The 16,428-nt window shown below is 40.8% G+C and overlaps 1 protein-coding gene across 1 annotated transcript in view; it reads right to left on the reverse strand.

Annotated features, from left to right (window-relative positions):
- Positions 1-16,428, reverse strand: part of CFTR (CF transmembrane conductance regulator) — a 275,425-nt gene that overhangs the window by 186,528 nt on the left and 72,469 nt on the right. Inside the window, exons 8-10 of the mRNA XM_077472949.1 lie at positions 10,702-10,948; positions 5,842-5,934; positions 1,697-1,876 (exon numbers count right to left, since the gene is read on the reverse strand). Of these exons, the coding sequence (XP_077329075.1) occupies positions 1,697-1,876; positions 5,842-5,934; positions 10,702-10,948 (520 nt within the window). The remainder of the gene's footprint in view (positions 1-1,696; positions 1,877-5,841; positions 5,935-10,701; positions 10,949-16,428) is intronic.

Below are 16,428 nucleotides of genomic sequence, written 5' to 3' on the forward strand. Positions count from 1 at the left end.
TTTTGGGGCAGTTTGGGAGCCCTGAATACAGCGCTCCAAAAACGCCCTGCCCATTGAAATGAATGGGCAGCGCTGCCAAAGCATCTGCAAAGCACTTCCGCAGCGCTGTAACATGGGTGTTTTTAACCCTTTCTTGGGCCACTAGCAGGGGTTAAAAGTGCCCCGCTAGCGGCCAAAAAGAGCTGCTAAAATGACAGTAAAGTGCCGCTAAAACTAGCAGCGCTTTACCGCTAACGGACCCCCGACCTAGTGTGAAAGTACCCTTAATCTTCACATTCACGTGTCAGCAGTTTGTTTAGAGACATGAATCATGCACCATGGCACTGCACAGCTTAATGCATAAACTTTTCCTGTAGTGTGAGACATGACACTTCCTGTGAATAAACTATATATCCAACAATCCCTGGGTCTCTGAGTCTAGTGCTCGTGCGGATGAAAGCTACACAATCATTAGATGTGAAAGACAAAATCAGGCAAAACATTCACAGACATACAGGGAATATACTTGCAGTATACGGATAATATGTGTTATCATATTAGCATTCCCACATTTGTGAGGCAACACAGAAGGGGTGAGAAGGCATGCATTGGATGCTTTGAGACACAGGAAAGGAAGCTGTCTTACCCATAGGCGTCCGCAGGGGGTGTGCAGGGTGTGCCTGGGCACACCCTAATCACCCCATATGGCGCAGATTCCCCTTGCTGATATTTCACCAAAACCCCCCCACTAAAAAAATTGTAAAAAAATAAAATAATAGAAATAAAAAACTACTGACACTGTCCACTGCCCTAATAACGCTAACCTTGGCTCTACAGAAAAGTCCACTGCCTATTAACACCGTCCATGTATTAATACATTTGGGGTGCACACCTTAATGCAATAGGCTGCGCACACCTATGGTCTTGCCCCTTTGGCACATAGGGAAAAGCTAGCTAAAGAAATGCATGCTTCATGCAATGCAGGGGATCGTCCAGACATGAGTCTATCATTACAAAATAAGTAAAAGAACACAGGTAAAATAACTGCACTAATACCTATTTAAAACAATAAAAACTATTTTAAAATGTACATTCTTTAAACAGAAATGAACCTAATTCCAAGTGTTTTGGTTAACATGTTATTGGAACATGGGTCTGTATAGTGTAATTCAGCTCAGTTCTGTAAATGTATGTTTTCTTATTAACTCTGCTGCGTATTTTAGCTTGTAGTACGATGACCCTTTGGCAAAGTTTACATTTGTTGTTGCCAGGGTGACTAGATTTATTCACACTACTATAATTGCCAAGTGAGCGAGAAAAAGGAATACATATTGCTTCACCAAAGCTGAAAGGAATGCAAGCCTTTGTAAAGGCAATCATGAAATGCAGTAGTAAAAGTTCCTGGCCCAGACCTCTAATGGGGCTATATAATATTGCCATTACAGCAACTTTACCAAGTGAAAATCATGTTTTCATTCACAAAGTAAAACAATGCAAAACAATACCAGAAGAAACAATGATTGGAAATTCAATGGAAATTCAGGTCAAGCCTGGGAATTCAATAGAAGCATTTGCTTACTTAATTACCACTTTCTTTCTATTCTTTTCTGACAACAATTACAGTTAAAATAAATATACAAAATATTTCACATTTTTTATAGATGTATGTAATACAACCACATATGGTAACTCTAAAAATATGTGAGCCACAGCTTACCTTTCCAGATCCGGTAGACCCGGCAACTGCTAGTAACTCTCCCTTTCCTAGGCTAAAATTGATGTTAGAAAGTACTGGTGTAACATGCAATGTGAAGTTATTAAAGATCAGATTCGGGTCATCTTTAGAAGGACTGCCTCCATTTTCAAGCATTGCTTTCCCAAAAACTTCTCCAATGCCCTGTATGGGCACAAAACAAATACATAAAAATAATAAAAAATGGGATTCATTTAAATGAAAGTAAAAGATTGAAGAAACACATGTAAAAGTGGAGTAGATATCTTCAAAATAAACATGTCAGCAGAACTGAAAGCCAGGATAAAGTGTAGGACATCATTGTGCAAATTTACAAAGCTTTAACATGTATAAAAACTTTTATTTTAGCCATTTAACTGTAATTTTGATTTCACTGGACTTCACTGAAATTAACTGTCACTGTCAAAAAAAGTGTTCTTACAATGGTGTGTTTGCTTTGTGATTTGAGCCTCATATGCTGTATACTTTGGTGCTTTGTGCTTTGGTGAATGGAACATTCAATAAATCAGTAAAGCACAATCTGAAATTATTGGCACCAATATCTAATAGCTTAAAAAACTCACTTATTCGGGGAAGCCTACCCCACCTCCACCTAAAAACTGAATTTCAGCTACCTCCGTTAGACCCTGCCCACAGTTATTACTTTCTGTACCACCTTCCCCCTTTAGATTGTAAGGTCTATGAGCAGGGCCCTACTAATCCATCTGTATTGAACGTGTTGGTAACTGTACTGTCTCCCTTTAAATTGTAAAGCTCTGCGTAAACTGTTGGCACTATATAAATCCTGTATAATATTATTTACAGTATTTACTTATAATTTATTAGTAATAATACAAAATAATAATAATAATAATAACAATCAACCTAAATTAGCACTTTTGTTGCTAATTTAAGTTTGCAATATATAAAATAATCTTCCCTCTTGGATAATACCATCTTCATGTGCTTCATCTACATGTTTGTGGCAATCAGGTAATCTCCCTTTGCATATCTCTATACATTTCTGTTTTATTACTAGAAACAAATAAAACCTTATTTTTCAAACATACCTAATCCCTTAAAGAGGAAGTAAACCCTGATGAGTTTACTTCCTCTTTCATTCCCTGCAAAGGTAAAGCATAATGGACTACTATGCATTATGTGTCACTTACCTGACACAGGAGCCAGCGAAGTCACCGTTGTCCCCTGTAGTCCGCTGCATCCATCTTCTCGGTGGGTCTCGCTGCTCCGCCGCTGTCATTCGGCGAAGCCGCGATGACATCACTCCCGCACATGCGCACGGGAGCCGCCATGCGCGGCATATTCGCCGTTGACAGTGACGTGCTCAGTGCACCTGCGCGCCCTAGACAGCGGTGCCTGTCTTTCGGTAAATATCTCCTAAACCGTGTAGGTTTAGGAGATATTTCTTGGACCTACAGGTAAGCCTTAATCTAGGCTTACCTGTAGGTCAAAGTGTGTTGTAAGGGTTTACAACCACATTAAGGTGTAACTAAAGGCAAAACTTTTTTTTTGTTTTGGACAGAGTAGAGAGGGATTAGAACACCTGTCAGGTTTTATTGCTATCTGTGCCCCCATTAGGGAGATTCCCCCTTTCTATCTGTCTTGTTTACCATTATCATTGAAAGTAAAAGAAAATCCCACATTTTTACTTGACATCGAATTAATAATAGAGGGGAACTCTTCCAATGGGAACTTTTCTTTTTTTTTTGGTGACCTTGCTAGCACACCAGGATTTCCTCACTTTGGAGGGATTTCCTTTCACCTCTGGTTTTGTCTATGAGACAGAAAGTGAAGGGAAATCTCCCAAATGGAACACAGATGACATGGGTTATAATCCTCCCTTACTCTAAAATGAAAACGTTTTGCCTTTAGTTATACTTTAACCACTTGCCGACCAGCGCACGCTGATGTACATCGGCAGAATGGCCCTGGTAGGCAAAAGGGCGTACAGGTACATCCCCTTTAAGAAGCGGTGGCGAGGGTCCCGTGGACTCGATGTCCACGGGTGCCCGTGATCGTGTCATGTAAACAAAGCATTTCCCCGTTCTGCCTTGTGACAGGACAGAGATCACAGCTCTCTATCATCGAGAGCAGTGATCACTGTCCTGTGTGTAAAAGCCCAACCCCTAACAGTTAGAATCACTCCCTAGGACACACTTAACCCCTTCACTGCCCCCTAATGGTTAACCCCTTCACTGCCCGTGTCATCTACACAGTAATCAATGCATTTTTATAGCATCCATCGCTGTATAAATGACAATGGTCCCAAAATAGTGTAAAAAATGTCCGATGTGTTCGCCATAATGTCGCAGTCCTGATAAAAAATCGCAGATCGCCGCTATTACTAATAAAAATTAATTTAAAATAAAAATGCCATAAAACTATGCCAAACTATATTTTGTAGACGCTATAAATTTTGCGCAAACCAATCAATATGCATTTTTTTGCGATTATTTTTTTTTTTTACCAAAAATATGTAGAATAATGCATATCGGCCTAAACTAAGGCCGCGTACACACGCGGGGACTGTTCGCTCAACTTTGTCCGCTGAACAGTGTTTCGGCGGACAGTCCGCTCGTGTGTGGGCTTTCAGCGGACAGTTTCAGCGGACAGTCTGCTGAACAAAGTTTTTCGGAAATTCCGAAAAACTGTCCGCTGAAACTTTGTTTCAGCGAACAGTCCCCTCGTGTGTAGGCTTGTTCGTCAAACTAAGTTCCGCGCATGCTCAGAAAGGATTTACACGCCGAAGTTTGCATTGCAGTGTATAGGACGTCGTTTTCTAGTCCCGTCGTACGTGCCGTTCACGTCATCGCGCACGGTTTCAGCGGACTGTTCGTTCGTCGTGTGTGGCCAAGTCCGTCCATGCTAATTTTGAGCGGACTGTCCGCTGAAACTGTTTGACGGACAAAGTTGAGCGAACAGTCCCCGCGTGTGTACGCGGCCTAAGGAAAAAAAATGTCTTTATATATTTTTGAGGGATATTTATTATAGCAAAAAGTAAAAAATAGTGTCTTTTTTTCCTCAAAATTTTCGCTTTTTTTTTGTTTATAGCGCAAAAAATAAAAACCGCAGAGGTGATCAAATACCACCAAAAGAAAGCTCCATTTGTGGGAAAAAAAAGACATACATTTTGTTTGGGTACATCATCGCACGATCGCACAATTGTCATTTAAAACGACGGACTGCTGTATTGCAAAAAATGGCCTGGTCATTAAGCAGCCAAATCTTCTGGGGCAATTGTCAGCTAAAGCGATGCAGTGCCGAATCGCAAAAAGTGCACTGGTCAGGAAGGAGGTAAAATCCTATGGGGTTGAAGTGGTTAAAGAATTGATGGCAGCCTCACTAGGTCTATTGATACCATTCTTCGTGCTCCATATCATGAGATTTTCATGCAGTTGAGCAAAGAAAAGTTTGCATCCTGACACAATCTCATCTTGAGCATGGTCACTTTTATTTAAGTCTTCATCTATGCATCCAATTTTGCATTCCTGGAAAGAATGTGGGAAGTGCTTCTAATGCCCTGTACACACAACCGGTTTTTCTGCAGAATAAACTCTGCATTTTTTCCGACGGAGTTCCGCTGAAACAGACTTGCCTAGACACGATCACACCAAAGTCTGATCATTTAGAAAGCGGTGACGTACAACACGTACGACGGGGCTAGAAAAAGGAAGTTCAATAGCCAGTAGCCAATATCTGCCCTTGTGTCGTTTTTGGTCCGTCGGAACAGCATACAGACAAACAGTTTTCCCGATAGGAATTGATTCAGTCAGAAATATTTAAAACATGTTCTATTTGTAGGTCCGTCAGAATTAAAAAAAAAAAAAAAAAGAAAGTCCACTGAAGCCCACACAGGATCAGAATATCCGATGAAATGATTCCGTCTGACTTTTTCTGCTTGAAAGTCCGGTCGTGTGTACACGGCATAAGTGAAACTCCTATCTAGATTATTGATGCACAAAAAAGCCGTCCAAGAATGCACAAAATTCAAACCTTGCAATGATCATTATGCCATTATATCATCGGCATATCTGAACACAGCTCTTTTTATTCAGTCTTGGTTTTTATAATTAAAGTATTGCCCAATTAAAGTTCCAGTGTATGCTGACCTCATCCCACACAGCTGTAACATTCTCCACTGCCACTTCTGTGGTTGTCAGGTTGTACTCAAGAGACTTGAATTCATCTTTTTGCAAGAAATCCTGTGAACAATTTCAAAATGTATTAGAAGCAAAAACCACATTTAATACAATCTTAACAGCAAAAGATGTGATAATCAAGAATGGCAGTAGATGTCTAATTTTATATGCAACATAAAGCTTCTCCAGAAAATGACTTTTAGATGGACTGCAGAGGAAAAATACATTTACCTCCAGTATGGTATCCATAATACTGACCACAAAACAGCCTATGTGCTCCACAGTACCGTAATACTTTTCAAAGCTGAGATTCACTGCCACTGGAAATGGTAGAGATTCCAAGGACAGAAATTTGTAGGTTAGTTTAACGTCCAACCCTAGCCAAAATGTTTTATTTTGTGTTGGCTGAACAAAGAGGGTTAAAGACTGGGTAATTGTGGGTAGTTCTGTTTATTACAAGAAATTATGGGAAATCTTTTCAACAAGTAGACAGACTAAGGCCTCTTTTATACGACCAAAGTGTAAAACTGTGCCTAGGTGCCCAGGTGAGTGTGGGCAGCTACAGCCAGGAAGCCTGTCCAAAACGGTTTCAGGCTGACAGCAGCCCCAACTGTCTGCCAGTGTTTGGAAGCAACTGAACGTTTAGGGACAGAAGATCATCCTTGGATGGAAGCTGCTTGATTCCAGGAGCTTTGATCTGTCCCAAACCACAGGCAGATAGCTATGATCAGCTGCAGCAGGTTTCAGCTTGCTATTGCTCTGTACAGGCTTCACAGCCGTGTTTTGTCTTCACACATTTGGACTCCTGGCCTCAGTTTTCCCCAAGCTCTTGCTACACCACAGCTAACTTGGCAAATATAAATAGGATCTAAAACAAGTTTAAGTAGCACGGGGCAAAGCTAGACCTTCTAACATTTCTTTTGTGAGTGTCTCAGGGACATGAGGTGAGAGGAAATGTCTCCCAGTAGGGTTAGAGTTTAAAAGAAAAAAACCTAACAGAAAAATCGAAATTCCCCAAATACCCTCTAAAATTGTGTCTGGAATTAACTTAACCAGCAGAAATGGAAAGTACATTGCATTTTAGCTAGTCCATATTTTCCCATATTGCAGTATATTGCATTTTAGCTAGGGCATATTATTCCATGAATGGAAAGTACACTTTAAAGCGGGGTGCCCATTAAAAAAAAAAAAAAAAAAAAAAAATTAAAGTCAGCAGCTACAAATACTGCAGCTGCTGACTTTTAATAATCGGACACTTACCTGTCCCAGGGTCCAGCGATGTGGGGGATTGAAGCCCTGCTCGTCCCCGGCTCCATTCTGCGGCGCCGGCATTGTAAGTGTGGGCACACATGTACCAGATGATTGACAGGAGAGAGGGGGCAGAGCTGACCGTTCCTGCTCTGAGGAGAAGTGATGTCACCAGCCCAGGCACTGAAGGAAGCAGACTACGAGGGACCCCCTAGCAACAGCCATTTAGAGGTGAGTTAAAAAAATTCAAAATATTTTTTTTTTAGGAATATTAATGATTTTTTTTTTGTGTGTGCAAAGGGCAAACTTTAAGGGCATCCCAGTCTTAGCCTGTGGGGTTCAACATTGAGTTGGCCCACCCTTTGCAGCTAGAGCAGCTTCAAATCTTCTGGGAAGACTGTCCACAAGGTTTAGGAGTGTGTCTATGGGAATGTTAGACCAGAAGCGCATTTGTGAGGTCAGGAACTGATGTTGAACGATAAGGCCTGGCACGCAGTCTCCACTCTTATTCATCCCAAAGCTGTTCTATTGAGTTGAGGTCAAGACTCTGCGCAGGCCAGTTAATTTCCTCCACCCCAAACTCATTTACTAAACTCTGGAGCACCTACACTTGCAGAGTGCACAGTCTATTTGCCTTTAGTAATGAATTTCTTTGAGTCATCATTTTAACATTCACCTGATGTCATTTTTAATGTGTTATCCCACATTTACAAGCTTGCATTATCTACATTATTTACTGTATAGCATTGTGGATTCTTCCTAGAGGCTACCTTTTCTAGAAAACTTCCAATCTTATCCTGTCAATAGCTTGCTCAACAACAGCTAAAGTATAATTTAAGCCACATAAACTGTTTTTACTCACAGGACCTGTGTTAATAAAGGTGTAATGAGTTGGTAGGAGAGATGACATTGCCTGGGGCTTCATTTACTAAAGTGGAGCAAAGAGAACCTCTGTTCACCACAATCTAATTATGTGCAGGAAAACAAATAAGCTTCTTCTCCAAATAGCTGGATGTTGAAAGTGAACACAAGGCACTTAAGCTCACTTTACACCCTAATGCCCCGTACACACAATCCGAAAATCGGATGACAGATCGTCTGACTTTTTCCGCTTACTAGTCGCAAGTAGAAATGAAATGGGTTACTAAAGTCACGAAAAAATCTCGTACGACAGGAGAAAAAAAAATCGTTGTGGTGTATTTGTATTGTATTTTTGGACGACAACTGTACTGACTAAATGAAAATTGTACGATCTAGTATCGTACAATCTAATAATATCGGATGAACTGTCATGATCGGCTCACACTCTGGACTAATGATTTATTTATCATATGATCGCGTCAAAAGTGGTATTTTTCATCCGATTTCATGTGTATGGGCAATTAGGCAGGCAAGTGTCTTTCCTGCAACCTGTGGTTCGCACGATTCCCCCATCAACACAGACAGTGCTGACAGAGGAATCAGCAATTGTCTTCTCCTGACGGGGGGGGGGAGACAGTGATAATGGCAAGAGAATACAGCAGGCTGGTTGTACCCAAATTGATCAATCAATCAACTAGGTACATTCAGTCTTCAGCCTGCTCATTAACGGGTTCGAATCTCAGCTTGTTCCTGCTGAACCGGCCGAGATTCGAACCGTGTATGGCTGGCCTTAGTAAATGAAGCTTGGAGACCTGCACTAAGAGTGAAAAAAAATCTAAATACAAACACTGTGTAATACTACTAAGTGGAGAACATGATAATATGCACTGAGCATATTTGGCTACCTTCATGTGTATATCATTTTACCTCCATGTATACAGTATATAATTAGAGCAGTATTTCTCAACTCTAGTCCTCAAGGCACACCAACGGGTCATGTTTTCAGGCTTTCCATTATTTTGCACAGGAGATTTGATCAGTTTCACTGCCTTAGTAGTGATCACATGAAAAAGATCCAACAGGCTGGTTGTACTGAAGTCGATCTATGGATCGACTTCACTAACACCAGCCCTCCCATAGATTAATGTAATCTTGGCAGGTCCATGACAAAGCAGCGGAGATTCGATCCATCTATTGCAGGCTTAAGTTAATGACCCAGAATAATGGCCCAGGAACATGTACCCAGGCTCTGAACCCTGCGACATTACAGTTAAGTCAGCAATGACAGTTTCCATATCTTTGTCTCCATAGGTTCACTTTGAAGCATATGTAAACCAAACCATTCATATTCCTGATATGTGGCAAGTATCCTGTTCTCATTGTATTGCTTCCTTTGTGTGAAATCCCTGGTGTTCCTGCCAGTCCTCTTGCTTTCCTATTAAAAACTGACCACACAGACATGAAATCACAATGTGGGAGCTAATCCAATGTTACGGCTTGTGTTAACATGCTCCCCCTGCACAGCCATTCACTGGGAAGACCAGTGTACTTCTGCTTTTCCTCCCCTAGCTCTTATGAAGCTAAGAACAGAGGGTATATGACTACCAAAAAGGGGGGAAAGTATTTATAATGTTTTTTATACGTACAGTATACACAAATGTTGTGCTTTTCATTTCGAATTTAAATTGAATGGGTTGTTTTACAATGTGAGGGTTTACATACTTTGAGCCCTGATTCAGATATGGACAGATTGGAATAGCAAAACCTAACAAATAAATAATGGAGATGATGAGGTAAGTGGACACGGATTCCTTAAAGCAGAGGTCTCCAACCCGTTGGCCGCAGCCCAACACCGGGCCGTGGCGCCTCTGCTGCCGGGCCATGGAGGAGATAATTAATCGGACATCGGTGTGGCGGCTGAGCAGAGAGATTACATCATCTCTCATTGCCCGCACCGCTTTCCACCCTTACTTACAGGGCGCAAAGGCTGTTCTACACATCTGATTAGAAGGTTTATGTTTGGTTAACACACATTATTCATTTTATGCTATTCTTTTAAGGAACAGCTCACAATTTTATTGAGAGTTTAGTGAATGTAATAATGCTTTGCTGATTTCCTTCAGTTAATCATGTGCAAGCAAAAATGTTTTTTTTTTTTTTTCCTTGCACCTGATTGGGCTAAGCTCTGGGGAAAATGAGTGAAATTGAATTTGTATAGTGCACAGTCTATTTGCCTTTAGTAAATCAACCCTAATAGGTTTTTGGTAAAAGTTTTTGGTTGGCCATACATGTGGTAACTTTCCAGGTATTTCAGCCAAGCTGGAATGGAAATTCAAAGCGATCATATATGGAGATGGGATCAAAATTGCCGTAACCAAACCCGATGGAAAAATCCAATTGATTTCCACAAAACTGCTGATTTTTTCCTGGTTTTCATGAATTTTTCTATAACCTGAACTAACTGAATTGAATTTATATATCAGTTTAATTGGTTGAATTCAGGTGGCTGATCTGATGTGTGGATTGTGGGCTGCTTGTTTTTTGAGCAACCACTGTTGATCATGTATTTGATTCTTGGTCAAGCAAAAGTGATTGAAGCTGCCATATGTTTGGCGAGCTTTTGAGTCTGCCAGGATCCACTGGAAACTGTGTAATCACTTTGGATGTACATACCCTCATATAAGACAGTATCATATCATGGGTGGGAATTTACACAAATACCTGTATTTTATTGATGACTCCCAGGGAGTCATACCAGGTCTGCACAGCCCAGGGGAACTGGCGTGTAACAGTCATCCTCAGCACTATGGTGAATGAAATGGTGGTAAAGATTTTTCGGAGGGTAATCCCAGCTTGAAGCAGATGTGGAAGGATAGAAAGGAAGACCACAAAGAAGCCTGAGAAGAAGAAAGCCGAACTGTTGAAGTATCGCACATAGGCTGCTTTCCGGGTAAGCTTCAGTTCAGTCCTATGTGAAAACAAGGACAGCAGTTAGTCCTGAATTGCATCATCCTATGTCACATCTGTCACATGCATTGTTTTATTATAATCTATCAAATTCACTGTCATATATATGTGTCATTATTCATACCTAATAGGCTGCATATCTTTCATGTTTGACATTTCAAAAGTGTTAATCAGGCTCATTTTACACAACAGCTATACATCTTATGTGTAAGTTTCACTTGTCTGAGTCAATAGGTCAGCTGTATAATTCCAATCATGTTATCTTAAAGGAGACCTTTCCTGAGAGAAACATAAGAGGCTACCATCACTGACTTCTTCTTCTGTATATGCCAGCTGCATTACTCTCAGGTCAACACTCTGCCTTTAATAATCTGAGATACTAACCCAGAACAGGCACGCAGATACTTGTTCAAGGTCACTGACTCAAGTATTAAAGCCAGAGGATATGCATAACAGCCAAACCAAGGACAGGTTAATTTTAACTTTTACTGTACCATACATTTCGAGCATACTACTACAATGCATACTACAGGCTTCAGTTGTTAACTTCTAAGCCAGGGATCTCCGAACTGTGGCCCAGGGGCCAGATGCCGCCCTTTGCCTGACTTTATCCGGCCCTTGGGGCACTAATCCTCCCACTGATACGAGACCCTATTCTGCCATCTAACACCAACAACAGAGCATCATTTTTCCCACTGACTCTAATAATAGGGCACTATTCCTCTAACCTAATACCAAATGTGGTGATGTTTACTCCTACTGATGCCAGAAAAAATTTCCACTCCCACTGGCCACGATCTGGCCCTCCTGAAGTCTGAAGGACAGTAAACCGGCACTTTATTTAGAAAGTTTGGAGACCCCTGTTCTAAGCCATGCAGATATGTCTAATTATACCATTGTTTTAGCAAAGTAAAAAAATAATTCATTTTACTGATTGGTGACAGCAATTTTACACCATGTTGGGAGATCTAATTCCCTCATTATTATTATTATTATTTACACTCAATCAAGTACAGCATCCACAATATAAATGTATAGTCATTGCAAACTGTAACCGTAAGACAAAGAACATGGTTATGGCTTATAGTAGGGGAGATTTACTAAAACTGGTGCACACAGAATCTCATTGAGTATTGTACACAGCTGCACCAGATTCTGTGTGCACCAGTTTTAGTAAATCACCCAATGTGTCAATTGTTGCTGTGTCCTATGAGTACCAAAGCTCCCAACTGTCCCTGATTTCTTGGGAGTGTCCCTGATTTATAGCAATGTCCCTTTGTCCCTTTTTCCTCCTCATTTGTCCCTCGTTGTGGTCTGATCTATATAGTTGTATATAAATTGCACTTTTTATCTTTCAAAAAGTGTTTCCTAGTTTCAAACCTTTCATCTTCTTTCAATTTCTAAATTGTTGCTTTTGTAAATTGTAAAAGCCAATATAAAGGAATAGTAGTGGTAGAAAAAAAAAACCCTTGTGGATTTAATTAACCTTTTTTGCTTAATTCTCCTTTAAGGTGGTGTGGCAGGGGGTGTGTTCTATGCCTACATACATTTGCTAGTAGGTGTCTCATTCTCATTTCAAAATGTTGGGAGGTATGGAGTATTACTAAGCCTAAAAACTTGTTTTTTTTTTGTTTTGTTTTTTACCTTAATGCATTGCTTGCATTAAGGTATAAAAATGTTTTCAGTGTCCCTGTGCCCCCTGTTCCCTGTGTGAAGGCGAAGAGAGGGGAGAAGAGAACAGTGCTGTGCACGACTGTATCTTTCCTCCCCTTACTTCCTCTTTACACTGCATTCCAGCAGCAGCAGGAGCCTTTGGCTCTTGCTGCTGTCAATCAGAGGAAGTGAGGGGCGAGTCTAAGTCCTGCTTTGTAAGTCTATGGAGCGCGGCTCCATAGACACACAGCTTGGGAGCACGGGGACTACCTCTCCCCATAGCGACTGGCTATGGTAGTCCCGCAGAAGAAGAGGAGGAGGAGCTAAGATCGCAAACATTAACCCCAGAAGAGGAGGTTCGGGCCACTCTGTGCAATACCGCTGCACAGAGCAGGTAAGTATAACATGTTTGTTATTTTAATAGATTTTTTTATTTATTTTTTTGTTTAGTAACACTTTAACAAAACCATTGAATAGACTGCAGAATGACAACTATCCATTTACATTATTATGTAAAGGAAAATTTAGGATGCCCACGGACATTGGATATTGTGTATGGCAGCTTGATCTAAAGACAAACAAAAGTTCACAAGCAGGAGCCAAATAAACGATGAGGCTCAGTTCACAATGGTGCGATGCGGGAAACCCTGCGAATCCACTGCGGGTTCCTGCATCGCACCTCACTTGCAGGCAGTTCACAAAAAGTTATTGTCACCCCCAGATCGGTTTGCATATCGCAGTGTGAGCCCAGCCTCAGACTGTCTAAGCATTTATGTCTATTCACTTAAGAAATGCCAATTCACTTAAGAATTGCCAATACCCCTTGCATCAGCATTATCTCAAGGAAACCTACAGCTATAAGATAAACAAAGAAACTCAAACCAAACAATTGAATATTCTCCTAAGAACAATAATAGATGGGTGTTTACTAGAAACTACTGCCATAACATGGCAGTAACCATAATAGTAAGCACAACAAGGTCTGGATTATTTCCTAAATGCACATAAATATAACTGGATACTAATATTTATATGTAAAGTTGTTCCAGGGAACATCTGATTGCCTCTTGGGAGATCAGGAAGGATCTTTTTCCCCCTGCTGGAGAAAATTAGATCATGCTTTATTGTTTTTTTTCCTTTTTTGCCTCTGGATCAACTGTGGGCATTGGATAGTGTATATGGAGGTTTTCTATCTGTGCGTGTTATTTTTTCTCTTGATTGAACTGGATGGACTTGTGTCTTTTTTTTCAACCGGATTAACTATTTAGCGATGTAACTATGTAACATTCGTCACCCAGATCAGGAAACGGTCATCTTATCTCTATTGGTAGCGTAACACAACTACATGTGTATATGGTATAAAAGTATAGTCACAATGTTAAGCCCAGTTGTACCGTAAATCATGCATGCATTTCTGTTATTTGCTGTCCCATGCCCATTGCTTCTAACTCATTTATGTCTTATAGACAACATTGTTCCTCTTTTCCTTGTTATTTACAGTCATTGTATTCACTGTTATTGCTTATCTTGTACTGCATTGTATGTCTCAAGGTCCTTATAGGTAACATTTGCAAATTATAAAAACTAATATTCATAAAACAGTGTGTCACACTTATACTGTTCTTGACTTTTTCAAACATTAAATGCAAACAACTTTCCACAAGGAACTAGTTGTGTCCCATAGACAGATGATACGTAAAACTGAGTTACATGTTTTAGACAGCTGACTAATTTTTTAAGAGACAACAGAAATGCCCACATTAGTAGCCACCAGTGGGAGGATAGGCAAACACCCCCCCCCCCCCCCGCGCCAGGTCCTCACTTACCCCATCCAGGTCGTGGCTTCACCAGCTTCTGCTCCTGGCTAATCTGGTCTTAAAATCCGCCTCCTGTCCCTGTCCTGATTGTCTATTGATTCGCCAATGTCACAAGTGGGTGAAGCCAATTAGAGCCTTAGGCTCTAATCATGTGCTTGAAAAAAAAACTAATCGAATCTTATGAGTCCAGCGCCCAGCATAGAGATTAGTAGGAGGCGAATGAAGATTAGAGGGGTGGCGTCCATGCACCCCTTATGGACCAGCCGCTGCTGCTAGCCACTGACATTAGTAGAATTAATCTGCCTCTTCATAATGCCACTGAAATGTTACATTTACATGTGTACATTGGGAAAAAACATACACTAATCAGCCATAACATTATGATCACTGACAAATAAAGTGAATAACACAGATAATTTTGCCACATTGGTATCTGAAAGTGGGTAGGATATATTAGGCAGCAAGTGAAGTGCACTCCTGTGACCCGTTTTCAGCCAACAGCAGGCAAAACACCTCTGTCAGTAGTTCAGGCTGAGGAAATATCCCAACTTTACAGTCGGCATCCACCCAGATGCCACTGTTGGGAGCCAGCTGTCCCCTCCCCAGCCCAGAGCTCCAATGAGCACTGGAGGAGCAGAGAGCTGGTGACATTCACCACTCTCTGCTCAGAACGGAGAACTGAGCGATCTTTAATCACAGTTATAAGTGCAGAGGTGGTGAGGGACAGATCCAATGCTGCATCCCCCTAGATAAGTATGATTTTTGTTTTTTGGAAACCCCATACCATACCCCATACATAAGTTGGCAATATATAATAATAATATATAGTTGGTGCCAGATATCACAGCATTCCTTCAAAGTCTAATAAAGTCCATACCTCACCAGGGTATGTTGGGTGGTCATGTTTTGGCTGATTGGTGTATGTGGTTATTACATATTTAGGCTTCACCAGCCTTATAGACAGTTATGTTCTGGGTCAGAGGAAGGAACCACAGAGCATGGAGAGTATGCAGGCATCTGACATCCCTGGAAGTGTTGAATGTTAAAGTCATTGTGTGCAGCATGGAAGTCAGAGGTATTTGGAACAGTATTTACAGTCTATTATGGGGAGCAATTGTTTACAATTTTCAGGGGAAGCTGATGAGTCCTTTTGAGGAAAACACTGCAATCAAAACTCAAATTCCAAGCCCCCCAGAAAACACTATACTTTCCTTTAAATTTTCATTTTAAATACAGTAAGGAAGGGTCAAGGTTTTGTTTGCCATTAGTGTCCCTTTGGGGAGATTTCGCTTCACTTCCTGTCCCATAACCAAAACAGGAAATCCTTCCAGAGTGAGGAAATCTCTAGTTGTCACCAGGGCCACCAGAACTAGTGTCATCATTTAAAGATTTCCTCCTATTCCTTTTCTGGTGACAATCCAAAATTTGGGATTTTCTTTCATTTTCACCCTTGGTGATCATGGTAAACAGGACAAACAGAGAGGGTGAACCCCTAATGGGGACACAGACAGCAATAAAACTGTCAGGTGTTCTAATTCCTCTCCACACTATCCGAAACAAAAACAAAATTTTGCTTTTAGGTAACTTTAATGTCTATGGCTATATTATGTTTGCCATGAACATTCCCAGCTACAGAGGGACTGGGTAAAGATGGTCTCCTTTAGATTAGAGTAGACATCCCTGGAAAATTGTGCACTGAGAAAGTTGATCAGCCATATAGAATATTTTTTGGAAGAGTACAAGCTCTAAAAAAGGCCCTAAAATGAATAGAAGATAACCCAGAGCTGAGCCAGAGCCCAAGTGTCTGTGCATATATTGTATTGAAAAAGCACTGCTCTTGCATAGACAACTACCAGTTAATGTACATACCCAACCACAAGAAACCACAGTCAATGATCTGCCCGTCTTTACAAAATCTCCATCTCTTACCAGATTTGGACAGTGGATGATTGCAGTACATATGTGGTAAGGTTTTGCTTCTGATTTCTCACACTTAGAAGAGTTATTCATA

Source organism: Lithobates pipiens, unplaced genomic scaffold (genome assembly GCF_037356315.1).
Source record: "Lithobates pipiens isolate NorthernLeopardFrog02 unplaced genomic scaffold, aLitPip1_a1.2 Scaffold_8, whole genome shotgun sequence".
Lineage (NCBI taxonomy): Eukaryota > Metazoa > Chordata > Amphibia > Anura > Ranidae > Lithobates > Lithobates pipiens.